At 38.4% G+C, this 18351-nt stretch overlaps 1 protein-coding gene across 16 annotated transcripts in view; it reads right to left on the bottom strand.

Moving 5' to 3' along the window:
• Elavl2 (ELAV like RNA binding protein 2) overlaps window positions 1-18351 on the bottom strand; it is a 125193-nt gene that overhangs the window by 26314 nt on the left and 80528 nt on the right. For all 16 annotated transcript variants that reach the window (XM_034503313.2, XM_076934674.1, XM_034503312.2 and 13 more), the window contains one exon: window positions 4704-4807. In XM_034503313.2, coding sequence (XP_034359204.1) covers window positions 4704-4807 — 104 coding nt within the window. The remainder of the gene's footprint in view (window positions 1-4703; window positions 4808-18351) is intronic.

Below are 18351 nucleotides of genomic sequence, written 5' to 3'. Positions count from 1 at the left end.
AGTAGCGCCCATTCACATTTTATATATACCATATATCAGGAGGCTGAAGGGCACACATTATACATTATTTCCATGAATATTGTGCATGGATAGTGTCATGGTGTGGATTTATCAGGTCAATATTCTAAGGACTCAAGTTTTTGATCAATTTAGATTTCCTGGTTTAAGGAGGTCAAGCTCCAAGCCATTTACAGACACAAATTAAAAGGTTGAAAGACCTATGCAGGATGATACAACCAGGTGAGCCAGGAAAAGATGTCAGAAACAGAGGTTTGCAGCTCCATGTTTGAGTCCAACTCCTGCCTAAACAGGTAGGGAAAAGAAAAGGTGACACTTCTAATTTTACAATTTAGAAACAAGAAAAAGTATAAATCTTTAAGAAAACATTGAAAAGCAATATAAGGGCTCAGAATAAAAGTTTATTAAATTACCTTAATTACTGTCAAACTGAACACTTTCAGGAATAGTCTATTATCAATATTTAATGCTCTAATTTTTATAATAGAATTTTCTATATGTACTTAAATAGTAGTTTAATTATTTTAATAAAGATATTCCATATTTCTAGATGGTAGTTAATAATTTTTAGGCAAAAGTAATTTTTAGTCTGCTACATGCTTGGATAATTATGGAAAAAGAAAGAACACACAGGGGGACTTTCTCATGCTGCCATACTTGCACGGATTTCTGTGGAGGTAGAGTCTGGTTTCTGGTATAGTACCTAACAATAATGTAAAGTTATGTTCCAGTGACAGAGCTCATGTTTAGAAAAATAAAGCTTCATACACCTACTGATCTAGAAGGTGGAAGATAAGCTGGATCAGTAGTTTGTATCACTGAAGAGAATATACAGGCGCTTCTGAAATGAATGGTCTTGCTTTATAAAGTAATCCTTTATCTTCTACTCATGAGTTGATGTGTGATACTTTAGACAACAGGACAAATATACTGGCTTTAAACTGTGTGTTTTGCACACTATTCGGATCATATCTATACAAAAGTTTCCTTTAAAATGAGTCAGAAAGGCACATGATGACCAGCAGTCAACAAGCCCCAAGCTCCTGGGAAGACCACAGTCAGTTCTCACAGGCAATGGCGGGCTACTGATGAAAGACACCATCACACCAGCATGGAATTTCTTATACTGCCCTCAGAATCACAGAAACTGTATCTGTTCCCTAACCTTGCTAGCAAGACTTTAACATCTGGGAACCGTCACCTGTTACCTACTATTTAATATAAGGGACAATACGAGCAGACGTTAGCAAGCTCCATGCTGCTGACGAAGCCATCACTTGTTACCAGCAAGCAATGTTGTAAACACATTTCCCTAGGAGGCATAAAAGGATCCAGAAATGTGATTAACGATATTGAAGGCTAAGCGTTATCAGTGCTGCCTGAAACAAAGCGATACCATCCTCACCTAAAATGACATCTTTGTACTTCCTGATTCTAACTTGCTCTTCCTGAAGGTGAAAACTGAACTGTAAGCTACGAACGTAGACCACTTACCTAACATATTCAAGGTGACAGACATTTTACTCTAGTAGAATTGACCACAAAGGATGACTGAAGTAGAGGCTACAAGACTAAACTGTGTGTGCAATGCAACAACTCTTGCAGATAACCACCCATTCAAAAAGAGACGCTTACTGCCATGCAGATTGCTGATCACCAGAGTCACTTATCTAATACAGTTCTTGTTCTGGAACTCATGCATCTAAATCATTCCTCACACATCAATGTTAACACATACTTTAAATTCTTGTGGGTCCTGAGGGAGTTTAACTCACTGAAGAAATAGCAAATATATGTCATTTGACATTTCAACTATTACACAAAGCCCGACTGGGCTAATGCTATCAGGAAGTCCTGGGGAAAAAAAATTCTAAGTAAACCTCCTTTCACAGTACTTCAGTCACTACTCCAATATTGAAAAGAAAAAAAACATCAGGAATTTACCAAAGCCATACTGATATGGTGGGTGGCTCATAAAACAGAACAATAAACGAATATTTGAGAATCTTAAACATCATATATAAGCAACTACATACAAAGTAGATATTTTCCTCTAAAGAAAAGCATAGTGTAATAAATATCAAGTGTTTTGGTGAGGTATTAGATGTACTAGAGTTACTGCTGTCTGCAACTGTGTAGCCTTGGCTAACCTGTATGACCACCAAGGTCTCCACACTTACTGGAGACAGTAGTGTGAGTCTAAACTACACTGGCTCATGCTGATCCTCAGTTTTCTGTGGTTACCTGTGGGTAGAGAGCATGGAGTTCAAACACAGGATAACCCAACATGAGTTGGAACAACCTAGCAGGGCAGCAGCTGAAGGTAGAGAGGCTCTCTGAGAAGTGAGAATTGGTCAGATCAGTCTGACAACCACCACCAGGATTAAAGACTTAAGTGTAGCTTCTAAATCACACAGAAAACAGTGAATACAAGAAAAAAACACAGTTGAGATTTCATAATAAGAATGCAAAACCTATCTAATAGAAAAGAAAAAAGAAAAATAGAAATACAAATATAGGCAAAAATTGTACAATCTACTTCTGGAAAATGGCCTGCTTTGCCTCTCAAGAGAAATCTGGGCCAAACTGAGGATACCAGCTGTTATCTGATATTTTTACAAGAACCAAATGGGGGCAGGGAAAGAAGTAGCCTGCTGCCTGCCCATCACCCCTCCTAAATTTCAGAAAGTCACAAGTAGCAGATGTCACAGTATAAAGGCCACAAAGCATTGCTGTCCTTGCTTATATATTCAGCCCAAGCAGCTGGGCCTGAGGAGAGAAGGCTGGACCACTGGCAGTAGGGGCGCAGCTGTCATCAGTGGTTTCTGGAAAGGCTGAATACATTTATCGTATGTTGGCCTGCTTCCTCTGCATTTCTACCTTCTTCAGGATCTTACAGCAGGCAGTATGTGTGGCAAAAGAAGTGACTCACTAAGAATGAAATGAGGGTGATTATTTCTGGAGTGAGGAAAAGGGTCATTTGCTGAGATGAGCCAGCCCAATCACATTTCATTTTCTTTTTAACAACAACTTGGGCTGTCATCACTAAAAGCAATTGATTTCCAGGATTGCTGATCATTTTAGTTAAGGAAGAGGAAGCCTACAAAAATCCATAGGACACAGAACACATAAAACAGCCTGAGGAGAGCTAGATAGTGGGCACCATTATTAAGGGCATTGTATTATCACTATTAAAAGACGGAACATTTGACATGAGGAAAGACTAAGCGGGCAAGTGTGCAGAGTTAGGGGGAAAAGCAATTCAGATTAAAAAAAAAAAAAAAACAGACCAAAACCAACTTAAGTCTTTATCATCTTAAACTTTTCTAAGATTCTTTCTAGAATTCTAGAATTCGTTTTCTGATTACAGGATACATTGTCTCCTTAGACACTTTCATTACTAGAAACTCCCAAAATTCTCAGGCATCTCACATCTAAGTATATTTGGAGACTGTCATGCATTTCCTTTAGATGAGAAGCGTGGACAGACATTTTTCTTAGAATAAATATAAAGAATGAGGTGTCAAAACAACTCAGGGTTAACAAACCACCTTAACTGTCAATCCTAAGAGAAGTTACTTTAAGCACAAAGATGACACTGCACTTCAAGATCCCTTAAAAAAAAAAAAATCTTCTAGACAAGTCTGTAAGCAAGATGGATGCCAGTCAGTCTTGACTAACTTCTCACCTCTTGGGCTATAGTGTAGGCTGGCTTCTTAAATCATGGGTAGAAAATAGGTTCTATCAATTGATCTTAGTCAATTGACAGAGAGTGTCTGGAACACTATTTTGAAATATACTTGGGAGCCACACTTAAATTCAGCAAGAAGAACGTGCACCATGATTGATGTGAGATATCCATACTGGGGAGGAGGGAGTGAATTGATGACATGGGCTAGATTCACCAGAGACAACATCACCTTTATTTGAAAAAATAAAACAAAAAACAAAAAACTATGCTTCTTATCCAGAGAATTCAGGTAAGAATTTCAAAATATAACCTTGCAGAAAAATATCCATAGAATGACTTATTGTATATCTTCAAAGGAAACACGACCTGTGTAGCATGTAAGCTTCCAGAGAGTCTATCTCCTCGGAAAGCTGCTAGGACCGAGTCAAGCAAAATCACAACTATCAGACCCAAGTTTGCCTCAGTGTAACCACAAATAGTTTTGAATGTTAAACTGGAAAACGTAATACTTTATTGTTGATAGAATATGAAATTTAAGCTTGGTATCTATAAAAAAAAAAAAAAGGCTGCATTCAATGGCTCTATGACCCATCTAGATATATGGTAGCCACAGTCATACTCTGTTCAAAGGCAGAGGTAAGAGACATGGCTGAGTTTTACTGGCTTATAAAACAACTCTCATTACTGCTGTTTAGACAAGTTAAATAATCCCTCCAGTAATAGGTCAAGGATTCTCTCTATAAGGACTTAATTCAGGGGGCTTCATTCAGTATATATCTGGGAGTACTGTTGCTCTTTCTACTAATATAAGTGTCTACATACAATATAAAAGTTGGCTCCTTTGTTCAATAAGCACAAAAATATTATACTGTGTAACTCCCAGACAGGTTTACAAGGCCCAAATGAAAAAAGAACTACAAATAAACTTTTAATTAAAAATAAATAACAAAAAACTCTTATTCTACAAGTAAATTAAAAAAAAATGTGAACATACTTTTATTGTTTTGGTTTGAAGTCTCAATCCATTCAGAGTGTTGATAGCTTTCTCTGCATCCTTGGGGTCAATGTAGTTCACAAAGCCGTAACCCAAGCTCTGCCCTAAGGGGAGGGAAGGGGAAAGGCATGTTAGTTTCAAACCCACTGACTGGAGGTGACTGCTTTCAGCACAGGTTCCTGTCATTTGTAAATTTAAATATCGTTAGAACTCAGCAAGCAGTGCTGTTTAAGAAACCACACAGGCCCAGGCCATCCCATCACACACCGCATGCCTAATTCAGGACCTGGCAGCAGCCCCCCAGACTGTATGCACCTCTCTGTTGAGCTCCACAAGAAACAGAGAAACCATGAACTTCACTTTCCTCACCTAGGAGACAAAAGATGGAAACAGCAACCAAGAATCTGTCAATGCTTTACGACTCGGACTGACACATTTAACTACCCTTTGCAAATACAGTTACTACAGACAGTAGAGTAGAAAAGATGATTTGTGTATATAGGAATGTGCTATATAATGGTGGTCAAAGATATGTTGCATACACAATGGTGCTCCCATTAGAGTCAAATTAAACTGAAATATTCCTATTACCTAGTGACATCATCACTATGGTGACCTCATAGCACAATTCATAGTCATTCGCTTATGATAGTACTGATGTAAACAAATATTCCGAACTGGTCATATGAGAATGCAGTTATATATACTTTGTACAGTAAATAATTGATGATGATGGCTATTACTGGTTAATATATTTTCTGTTATGCATTTCACTATATGCATTTAAAAACGTATGCTTTATAAAAATATGCCATGTTTTTGTATACAGCCCCTTCAAATACATCTTTTGATATGATCAAGATCTATACCAGGTAATTGATCTGACTCATCTCATCTCGCATAAAAGACCACCTGTAATGTTCATACATGACAAAATAGACTAACAGCACATCTCAGAATGAGCTGTTATTAAGTGATGTATGACTACATGAATGTGCATACAAACACACACATGCACAATTTTAGGAAGGCATTTCTTTGGACAAATGAAATAAAACTTTCTCTAGGTATTATTCTGACCTAAAAATGGAATACAGCAAAACAAGCAAAGGATCACACAGATAGCATACATGATGGTGAGAAACGTAAAAAGGTAAACAACAAAACAAAAAAGGAATTGCACACCCAGACAATCTTGCTTGTTGCCACAGTGGTGGCTCATCAGCTAGCCATCTAACCTCTCACTCAGTGGTACTCTGTTAAAAAACATGGAGGTACCATGGATAAATAAGTACTGCAACACAGGCCTATGTCCCGTGGCTCCCACCAGAGACCAAAGGTTCAACTGAAGCAAAATTTCTCCATTGGAGAAGAGACAGGAGACATAAATGAAAGAAATGATTAGACAGCAAACATTTCCTAGAAAAGTACAAATGCTTTCTTAAAACCCTGGCTCTCTATGTCATAGAACATAGCAATGTCATAGGAAAGTGGGGAATTTGTTCTTAATGGGTCCCTCAAGTGCTGCCACTCTGGTTACTCCAAAGTGTGACTTCCTTGCTAATGATAAGATAAACACAGAAGGTCAAGCCTGAGAAGTTGGGAACAAGCTTTAGAGACCATGATTAGAATTTGGGAAAACAGGAGCTAACATATTCCCTCTTTCCGAATTATGTTTCCTGTAATCAAATACAACAGAAAACAGTGAGAAGCACTCGGGGAATCAGGCAGTAGTTGAGAGCTTGCTTAACATGTCCAAGGTCCTACATCAGAAGGTCAGCATTTCAGAGAACAAAGAATGAGAAGAGAGAGGCACAAATACATACATTTAACTACAAATTTAGACATGTACCAGATGTACTTGTGTATACTTTGATGCAAGCAAAACATTCATGCACATTAAATAAATCTAAAAGAAAAGTCACATGTCAAACCACTGTAACTTCAAGCCTTCATATTTTTACCAATTTGAGAAGCATTTCTGACTTGTCTACTATATATGTATGGAATGCAACTCTACTGTCATTGAGCAGGATTCAAGTTGGCAGAAGACAGAATCTAAGCAAAAAACCACCTTATGATGAAAAGAGTATGGGATTTGGAGTCCGGCATGTGAGTTTCCATCTTGTCTCTACTACCTACCAACTGTGTGACTTGAAGACCTTATGTAAACTTCCCTAGCAACTGCTCTCTCCCTCACCTTGAAAATGAGGATAATTCCTACACAGCTAGTGTGCTGAAACAATGCCGACAACACTCAGGACTGAGAAAGTGGACATACAAGTCAAAGATTTCATACAGAAAAGTAGCACTCATACTACACAGTAAGGAGTTTAAACATTCACTTATGGTCATATCAGGAAGATATTAAAATCTGATAAGAAAGGAAGAGACAAACAACCCTGTACTGAATAGTTTTATCACTCTACTACTCTATGATAAAATTAAATGGTAACTGCATCAGAAGAATACAGTTTTCTTTTCTACAGTCAGGTTTTATACCAGCAACTGTTTCAACCTGGGCGACATGCTAGAATCGCTTAGAAATCTTGGAAAACCTGACTCCGGCTCTCCAAATTCCTGATGTATCAGTAGGGTTTGAAGCATGAAAACTGTTTTCCAAAAGTTCAGTGTTATAAGGGCACAATAATCCTGAGAAATGTGGTTTTGCTCTTTATAGAGCTCGCTCTCTCTCTCTCTCTCTCTCTCTCTCTCTCTCTCTCTCTGTGTGTGTGTGTGGTGTATGTGTGCGTGTGTGTGTGTGTGTGTGTGTGTGTGTACCACTTACAGGAGTGAACCTGTCTTCCTCTTCCACTATATGTATGTTCCAGAAATTAAACTCAGATCATTGGGTTTGGCAGAAACCACACTATCTTGATGAGTCATTTCACTGACCCAAGAAAACTGAGTCTTAGGATACATTGAACATCTGGAAGCTATGAAGGGGCCTGAGGATGTAAAATGTCTCCCCAAGGAAGACACAGTTTTACAAATGTATTTTTAAGAGATTCATGGTGCTCTTTTTCTCTGCTGTTACATTATCTACTATTTTGGGCTTCCTGAGGTGGGTCTTAGGCCGTCATGCTTCTAAGCCCAAAGCTATACATGGAGAAAATTGTTCCAGTTGTTTCTGCTGACTTGATCCACAGGTCAGCAGGAGTCCTGACTCCTAGCTTACTATGGGCAATGGAAGGTTTGCAAAATGAAACTAGAACTTACGCGGTGCTATTTTAAAAATGTATATATATAAAGGTCATTGTTAGAGAGCCCACTCTTTAAATATGACCTGACACCCAATGCAATCAATCTGGCTAGCTACAACAATGAGTAAAATTCTTACTAATGATTAAACTTAAACACGCATTTACCTCCAGAGAACCTCTTGTTAAAAAAAAAAAATAAAGCTTCTGATCTGGCTTTATTGAGAAGACTGTCATCTGCCAACTAGAATGTGTTCAAGGTAAGTGGATTTTCCTATTAATAGTAAAACAATGTAAGGGTTGTCTGCTCCTTAAGGGTACATTCTTATGACTACTGCTATCATAGCAAACTAAAATAACAAGAGACAATCTTTATTTGAGAAGCTTCTATTTTCAACAGTCCATGAGTAACACAGAAGTCCACAATTGGTGAAAGTGCAGAGAACAAGAGAGTGCAGCATTCTCTGCCCTGAGTCGGACATTTGTAACAGCCCTTTTCTTCCAAGGCTCGGGGTTCATTATGGAAGAAAGGGAACAAAGTGTAAGAGCTGGAGGCAGTAGATAACTACAAGGAAAGTGTTTTCCAAACACAGCAGGGTAGCTACTCATACAAATTCACATTTGTGACAGCAGGTACATGTAAGCTCAAGTCAGACAAATCCCAGATGAAGAGGGGTGGTAGGCATGAAGTCCCACCACTAGCTGAAGAACCACTGGCAAGTGACAAAGCAACAAGGCCAGGCACTGCCTGTGGGACTGAGGCTGTCTGTAGAGGCCTTCTTTAACTTGCCCAAAGTATAACATCACAACATTTTCTGACAGGCTTCATACATATGTGTGGAACATTAATTAATTTGTTGGTTGCCTACTGTCTTATTTCTTTGAGTTCTGGCAAATAACAGTTTACTCTTTATTTTTATGTAGATGGCTGCTTATTAAAAATTATCTTATTTATACAATATTTCTGGTTACCAGTTTGTATTTTTTAAAAAGTAATAGCTAACCAAACACCAAGGAAGGAAATCCTACCGAAAAAACTACTGAGCCAAGCAGGCGCTAGTCTTTCTATTCCTGTGTTTCCTAGTCACTTACCAGCAGGACCTACCAGGGAAGGCTTGGGAACCAAATCACCTTCCCCGTGTCATCCAAATTCTAAGTTACTCTGAATTTAGAATGCATACATTAATTACCACCAAATCAAAGGTCACTTTTGGAAAAACAAAGCTCCACATTTAAATTCCAATTATAATTTATAAATGAAAGCCAGTAAACTTAAGAGGAAAACATTTCTTAAAAGCAGAACTAGCATCACGTGCTTCCCAGCTACCTTCCCAAGCTACCTGTGTCCACAGGCTCTCAGAGTTTAGGAACCACTAATCCAAGTGGTGGCTCTAACAGGACTGCAAGGATTCTAGAATCTCACTGGGGAAGCAATGTGGATGGACAGTTATGCAGCCATTCTCACAGGAACAGTGAGCTCTCTGGACTAACACCACACTCCAGCCAAATTGTAGATGTCTTCTTTATTTGCATGCTTTTTAACTGAACATACATGCCACAGAAAAGAATCCCTCCACAAGAGATAGAAGTGCTCTGATACAAGAACAGTTATGAACAAGCTGCTCAAACTATGGTCAATGGCTGGAAGCACAGAACTGAAACACTCCAGCAGGCCCTGGCAGGAACAGGGGACCATGCAAACAGTGTTGGGGTCAGAGGAAGAAAAGCTAAACAGGGAAAGAATCTCTTAGTGTTGCAGTGACACTGTGGGAAACACAGTAAATGCCAATTTATCCCAAACTGTGTAATTCAAGGCATCAGCCACTCCCTAGCTACCTACATTGCTTTTAACAGCATACTTTAATTAAAAACTTAATTGCATATTTTAATTAAAAATACACAATCTTCTGAACCTGTTTCATTCAAAGGTCACTTTATTTAGGATGGTATTTTTTCTTTCCTATTTGAAAATACTACCAATGTACAAAATATCAAATTAACCCCTTAGGTGTAAAACTAAAGGCAACAGAGTGCCATAGTTCTTGATTAAAAACCTGACATTGTAATCTTATCCAACCAATATTAAATGAGACCCTTCTCAACAAGAATTTGTGAGTGAAAGTTACACTTAAGTATTCCTTAAACTTAAGTATCCATTCATTCACTATTGAAACCTACATTTTGCTAGGCCTCAGAGGATGCAAAGATTAGGCAGTGTCCTTCATCACAAGCCTCCAATCTGAGGAGACAAAGAACTAAGGAATAAGGAGAAACATCAAATGGGTAAGAGTGAGAAACAGAGGAAGGGGTGCTGATGCTCTTTAAACACAGCAGGGTGGACCTCATCCTGATAATGTCTGATCCAAAACCAGTAGGATGTGGGTCTTGGACCAGTGACTAAAATGACTTCCTATCAGCATGCTGTCTACTTACACAGCTAAATTTGCCTCTTCCTCAGCTGGGCATCCTTTGTTATTAATTTTTTTTTACTTGGTTTCTTGCTTCTCTGCTCTTTCTGATTAATCACCTTCTTCTCTAGGCTCTGAAATCCAAGCTAAAAGCCATCTTCCACTACTGTTACATAGGTGGTCCTCTTAAAACATACAGCTGACTGTGCTCTGTTTTCTAAGATCACCACTGTCTTCCTGCTTTCTTCCACCAGGGCTCTGTCTCTGCTGGTCTTACAGATTTACCCTACTATGCACAGTGGGTGCCAGTGCTAGCGCATACTTCCAGAAGTGGCTTACTCACACAAACCTCTGAGACTATCTCTGAAAGCACTTCCTGTCATCACATGCCTGGTTCCTCATGTGCAGTGTCCATCACTAGTGATGAAGAGTTCTCCCTAGTAGTTCTCCTGGAGGCCTAATATTATGCCTTATTTTACTATATGTATGTACTAGCCAATTTGGATGCATGCTGGACTAATTTAAATATAGGTAGATCATTCCATTTTGGTACTAAGAAAGGTAAGAGAAGCGAACCTCAGTTTCTGACAAAGACCCTATCACATACTATTTAGTAAGTAAATGTTCAGTAACCAAATGAATGAACCATCCACACACAGATGAAGGTACTAAGAGCAGTATCTGTGTTCAAGGAGGGAATCAAGCTGCCCTTGTGAACATGTTCCCCTGCCCCTGTCTTGTACCAGATGGATCACAGAACATGGAAATGAGATGCTCAAATGTTACAGTATTCTATCTTCATAAGCGAGTCATGTGAACTATTTTTTAAAATAGTTCATGTAAAATTTCTCATATGAAAATTTTCTATAAATACCATTAAAATGAAATCTCAATTTAAAAAATAATGTTATATAGAGTAATTTGATAGATTTACATAAATCTGTTTCACAAATCTGTAAGTATGAATTATGGGATGTCAGCATATAATTTTGTTGAAAGTGCTTTTTCACTAATATAATTAAGTCTGCCGAGACTATTCATGAACGAGTCAAATAAAATGCAGAGTGAATTCTGTAAAAACCTGGTAGTTGAATCAACAATAAAAGGTGAGTACACTGATTGATGTGTATCTCTTATTTCATTTAGAGAAGTAGTAATGTTTTATGAAATAACAGAATAAAAGCAGCATGGATCTCTTTTAAATCCCAGAGTTATCAGAAACAGGTTGCTGATGGTGTCTTCTGTCAAGCAAGACTCTTTGCAACCTGAAGTCTAACAGTGAAATATTTGGAGAAGGGAAAAAAAAAAAAAAAGGAGGAAATATTTGCAGTCTCCCAACAGGCCCTGTGTAGAACTGAATACCTTAACTAGAAGGGGTAGGAAAATAAAAAACAAGATTTGGAAATTTTGATTTCTAAGGGGGATTTTTTTTTTTTAAATAAAGTCCTAGTTTTCTCATTGTCCTGCCCTTCTCTCTCCCTCCGCCCCATGCACAATAAAGTTGCAAATGTGCTGTCTTTCTTCAGATGGACTCTCTGTTCCTGGGCACCCATCATGTGTGTCTGTTCAGACAGGCTGTGCACTGCGACTCTGGCACCAGAGCGGCACAACCCAGACTTTCCCAGCTTTCTTAATATCTCACGGCATGAGTGCCACAGAGCAGGGTAAAGGGAAGAGAGGAAAGGGATCCTTCCTGGCCAAGTTTCTTTCCAAATGGCCAGTCCTCTCTCAGCCTAAATCTCCTCCAGATGCAATGAGTTATTGCATTTAAATACCCTCTAACTTGTGTCATATCAAACAGCTCCGTGCTGCCCTCTAATGAATCAGATCAACTGGAGAGGGAGCTGCTGGCAGGATCCTGTTACTACAGTCCAGGCCAGCTCTCAACATGCGCAGCATTTTGAGTGGCTTCCCAAAGGACATTACCAAGATTAGCACCAGGACAGAGAGTTCACCCTAGATGTTCACACAAACACAAAACAGATGGGTGGCTCCAAAACTCATATTCTGTCCAAATGCGAATAACACTGGCCTGAGACTCAAAGGACCTAATACTTTAAATGGGTTTTGGAACTTCAGATATATGGAGATTTAAAAAAAAAAAAAAAGTTTAAATTGTAACTTTTCTGCTGAAATCAAAGTTATAAGTAGTGATTATTTGGTAAATATTACCTAAACAGTCTAATTCTATGGGGAACAGCTAATGTCCTCTGCACCAGGCCATTTTCTCTGTAAGTTAATTTTAATGGCCATATCTGTCCTGATTATACAACTAGTAAAGCTCTATATTTTCCTACAGTTCCAGTCCCAGTAATTATGAATTTGCTGGCAATGCAGTGTGACCTTGTTTAAGTTGGCAAAAGTGTGGGTTCTTAATACATCACCCTTGCAGACAGCATTAAGAACACCCACACAAGTCAATCTTGGGTTATCGAGAACAGAGAGAACATATTAAATCCTCCAAATGTTCAAGTGCTGCACCAGGTACTGTGAATGTCTTGATTGGGAAAACTGAGCTTAATCTGAAGAGAGAAAAATAGATGGATTCCTCTTGTTCCTATCTTAAGAAGGTCCTCCAGAGTGAAAGAGACTAAGATGGTGGAGTACCTGGACTGGGAGTCGGGGGAGGCAAAAGCCAGCACTTGCCACCTACTAGTTTAGATAGCTGTTCAAAAAGAGCCATCAGCAGCTCTGTCTTCAAATAGTAAGGCTGCTATTCTGATGGGAGCAAAAGCCTAAAGGTAGTAGGAAGCCAAAAACTCAGGCCCTAAAATGAAGTTCAGTTAGGACATTAACAACTCTAAGCTACTGCCAGATCTACTTCTGGTTAAAAGTGTGAGTCTGCAATAGTCTCTCCTTCATTTAATTAACATATGTGGACCTCCATTCACACAGATACTTATAGTCTCTGCTTTGTCTTGTGCCAGCTTAAAAGGCAATGAAATTGTTCCAGTAAATATCATTTGAGATGAGGGCACAGGAGCTTATTCCTCAAAATAGTATTGTGGCAAAGCAGGAAGCCAGTTAACAACTGTGGTAGTAAAAAGGGCATCTGCTGTTGCTTGCACTACCAGCTGGTGTCAATCTTCACATGGGTGCATGCACACACTCACACAAAGAAACCAGTGAGCAGTCTACCAAGAAGCAATGCAGCTTTCTTAATGTGGCTTTTACTCTCTGCAAGACAGCATTTTTATTTAGATACCACACAAAAAAATGTTAAGCCCCTAAGCACTATAATTAGTTGAGTAGCCTTTTTGACATTATGTCAGGCCTTGCAATTTACTAGGAAGGCTGTTTTGTCCGAAATTTCAGAGAGAAGCATTTGATTATACAAACTGTGGAAGGAACATTAGATTATGCAAACTGTACCAGGTCTATATGATAAAAGATTCTTCTGTAGATAAATTTTTTTCTTGAATACATACTTTTAAAGAATGTCTTCTTATTCAAACGCTTCAACATCCTACATTTTCCACTGTGAAAAGGCCTGTAAGTTTGAAGGGCAGAATCCATTCCCAATAGCCCATAAATATATCTACCTACCTGCCTGGAAGCAAAGAATACTATACTGCCTAATACTGCTATGGAGCAACATATTTTACATAGATTTGGCATATTTAATTCTATGTATACACATTTATAAACATTTTAAAGATATGTGTGGAGGTTCAGAGATGATAATTAACTTGCTCAAGGGCACACGGGTAGCTAGTAAGCCAAAATTTAATTTCAAATATCCAAGGCTGGCTTTCCCAAACTTAACTTTTCCAAATTCACTGCCTTCAGTGGAGCTTGGGTATCCAAGCACGGTCCTGTGCATCCAAATATCACAGCTGTCCAACCAGAAAACTTATCTTCAAATACACCTGCATTTGAATCAACTGACTGAAACTTTACAGTTCTTTCTTGATCCACCCAAAAGACCACATATAAAAGGAAGGGGGGGGGGAGAAACACAGAAAGAAAAGGAATAGCATCCTGCAGGTGCAGAAACCACTTAAGCCCTCAAAACAAATCCATCATTATAAAGCAGATAGATGAGAGGTATCTGCATTATAACAAGATTCATCTTAAATGAAGCTTGATTTACATACTCCTCTTCCAGAAGCTCAGAAAGCAATTCTTATGACTAAAGCCAAACATGCTTGTTACTGCCAAAACTGTCTCCCACACAAGATACTTCTCCCCTCAGCAGATTGCTTAAAATGCTTTCATACTCTGAGTATGCTTTCCTAGCTATAGAAAAGAAGGTGGGATCAATACCGTGCAGTCTCTGCCCTAACATGCTTAAAATTGTAAAGTTTCACCATAAATAAAAGAGAAGCTAGTCCCAGTAATGAACTGGGAACATGCATGGCTGGTCACTCAAGTTTTAATTAACCAGTGACTAACCTGAAAAAACTGAAGTCTAGTGACAGATAAAATTCAGGGTTTTCGTTTTGTTTTTTGTTTTGTTTTTTTTTTTTTTTTTTTGGACAAAGAAATGAAAGGAAAAGAAAAAAAGCACATGGAGGAAGATAGGCAGATGAGGAATTTGTATTTGATCTGGACAACAATTCAGGAGACATTACATCTGCAGAGACAAGAGAACTACCTCTCCCTGAGAATTAAGGCTGGGCCTACAGAAGGTTAGCATGCAGGACACACAGACTGACCCACTCCCTGAGGAACCGTGAGGAAAGAGACCTAAGAATAGTCAGTCTGCAGTGGTTGCAAGGGGAATGCTGATACAAGATTAATCACTTAAAACCCTTGCACAAGTCTCCAGGAGCTTCCCAGCACACATAAGGACCTCTCACTCACGGATAAACCAAGTCTTCCTTTCACCCAACATTCAACATCTGGACTCAGTCCTGCAGCAGCCCACTCAAATTGGGGCTAAGTAGGAAGCCAAGTCTTTCCCAGATCTGTACCTCCTTGCATGATAACATCTCACATCTGAAAAAGAACAAGGGACCTGCTGGCCTGTAAGTGAGTAGAGACTAGCACAGCATCCTAGCTGTCCAACTATTCTCATCACATATCCCACAGAGATCGAGAGCACATTTCTAAAATGTAAAGCCAAAGATGGCTCCCCTGGGCAGAGTCTGTAAGTCTCCTTTATATATAAAAGTAAAAGTACATAGATGTGAATGTTCCCCACAGCCAGATAAGATGCTATTCTAATAAGTGGACAGAAAGTGGGAAGAAATTTATCATAAGACATTATTTTGATATTGCATACATGAAATTACACTTAACCCAGGTCTAAGTTCATCATAAATAATGAGGTGATACCATGATAAGAAAGGTTAGAGAAGAGACAGAGTCATTACAGAAAAAATAATGGGTAATATCATATAGTGAAAAAAAATTCTGCTATGAAGCAAAAGCCTCATTTTCCCTTAAAGTGACCTCTACAATGTGACATGTGCCAAGCTCTACCTGGAGTAAGTGCCCACTTTAGTTCCTTCTCTTTCAAAAAGAGCAGAATTCAATTAGTGATATTTTTAGCAAAGATAAAGAACTAAGTATCCCAAGAACTGTCACTGTCCTCACTCAGCACAAAGATCTAGGCATAAATAATAGGATTTTCCTTCCTGTGTACAACATTTTGCTTAGTTTATATCTGATGAACAAACACAGTTAACATTTTAAGAAACATATTTTTCTTTCCTTTAAATTTAAAATAATCACTCAAAACCAATGAATTTTATATCTAGGAGAAATTCCCCCAATAGAAGCATTGTGTTTGGGCAGGTTGGAGCATAAACACTCAGTACAAGGAAACCTACTTAAATACTGCACACACAGCCTCTGGGACCTCAAGAAAGCTGTTTCTGAAGCAGTAGAGGGGAACAACCCCAGTGGATCCCAACTGACAAGGAAGCTGGCAGTACTCACAAAAGTGGAAAAGGCTGTGGGTCAGATGAAAACCATGAACGAGTTCAGTGAAATACCCTGATGGAAATAAATACACATTTTGGTTTTGCTAAGGGGTAGCGTATGTTAAAGCAAACCACTCAGACCACATGGCTGTAAGCCCATCGATTAACAGATGGCTTCTGAAGAGAAATAAAAAGTGGTGCAGTTCCTATGATGATTGTTACATTCATAGCACACATGCACATTTCCCTACAATCACCTCATTTCAAAGTTGGAAAGAGGGGAATATTGTAAACCTCCAAGTCTAAACTCCACACAGATACTGTAATAAAGAACCTAATATGCAGAGAAAAATGATTCACTAGATGACGAAATAGTGTGGCTCTGTCTGCACTGGTATTACAGAAAATCACTGACTAAACTGCAGAGGCAGAAGCTTGCTTTGTACTCCTATGGTGACAGTGAAATATTTAATCTCATGCCAGAGATGTCGTATTCTCAACTACTGATGGTAATTTGAGTTATATATTCCCTGTGAAACAAGAAAATTCTGAATACAGAACTAATCTTTCTTACTACCATGCTATCATCTATAACGGGATAGAAGTTAAGAAGGGGCTTATTTATGATCACCTAAATTTTAAGTCATCTTAGAATGTGAAATATAGTGCTTCTGTTTACCTGACACTAGGGAAATTGTGTGGTTTATATGTTCTATGTGTTACGTGTTTATGAAATCAGATGAAAATATATTGACTTGATCTGATAAGCGATATAACTTCTATGTCCCACTATTTGGATGACATCATATAGCAACTCTGCGTAAAAATAAATAAATAAAAAACAAAAGCTAAGCCAAGGGTGTTCTCTAATGCTTGTATTCACAATGTCCACATCTGCTTTATCCTTGTCAAATTATTTCCCAAAACTACGTTTAGCCCTATGTGCTAGAGTGAGGCTTGTTAAACAACTTCCTACAGGGGAAGAACACTACACAGTGCATTGTGTGTCCAATTATAAGCAAACTCAAACAAATAAAGTGTTCACTCAATGCCAACCTTTCTGCTCTTTCCTGACTCAACTGCATTTGGTATCCAGCAACTTTCTGGTTTTGTTACTGACAAAGTCTTACCTGCTATTTATAAAGAGCAGGAAAGACTGTAAAATGGTCTCTTTTATTTAAGAGCAATGGAATAATTTTGTGATGCTGCCAGATCTCTGATTACTTGAGCCCTATTTTCAAATCAGTGCAAAATATGAAGTATTTACATTCAGACTACTACATTTTTCTCAAACTAGAATTTCCCAGCAAATTAAAACACACACACACACACACACACACACACACACACACACACACAAAGGATATGAACACAAAAACCCACTTATACGATTATTAAGGTTCTTTATCTACATCCACATTCAAATTACATTCAATAAAAGCACTCAAATACTTGTACCATGCTAAAAACATCCACAGTTGTGACTTATTCATATATAAAAATTTTCAGATACCTTTGAAATTAGCTGAGTTTAAAATAAACATTGTTTAAATAGCCATTAATGTTTTATCTATTATTTTGAGACAATGTCTCACTATATAGCCAAGGCTGGCCTTGAATTCAAAATCATCCCACCTCTGCTTTTGCACTGAGATCATGGGTGGGAGCCGCCATGCCCAGCAACATCATTCTTGGGAAGAAAGAGGTATCTCAACTCTCCAAAATATAACAAATTGAACTTAAATTCAACTATTTAACTATTCCACAATACTTAGCAACTTGAATGTTATCTCTTCCAGTCATTACAACATGGAAATTAACCCAGAATTTCTTCACTTTCTTGGCCATTCTTCAGAATTTGGGCTCAACAGAATAACTAAAGGTAATCTTGGCCATCAAAATTTATCCAACATTTGCCCTAAGTTGAATGTGGAATCTTAGGAAGAACACAATCACTTTTCAATCTTGACTGTTACCCTAAAATTCTTGACCACACTATACCTATCAAAACTAACTTGTCCTGGCACCATGATCTAGTATGAAGAAAAGAAAAGGGGAGCAGGCTGAAGAGGACAGCTCAGCTGTTAACAGAGTGCACTGGTCAGGTGCTCCCAACTAGTGAACAGGATCCAAACTCCTCCTGTGGCTCACAAGCCCATGTCAACATGCA

This window comes from Arvicanthis niloticus, chromosome 5 (assembly GCF_011762505.2).
Source record: "Arvicanthis niloticus isolate mArvNil1 chromosome 5, mArvNil1.pat.X, whole genome shotgun sequence".
NCBI classification, from domain to species: domain Eukaryota; kingdom Metazoa; phylum Chordata; class Mammalia; order Rodentia; family Muridae; genus Arvicanthis; species Arvicanthis niloticus.
Note: the sequence above shows the minus strand (reverse complement) of the source record. Positions and strands in the feature narration are given on the sequence as shown.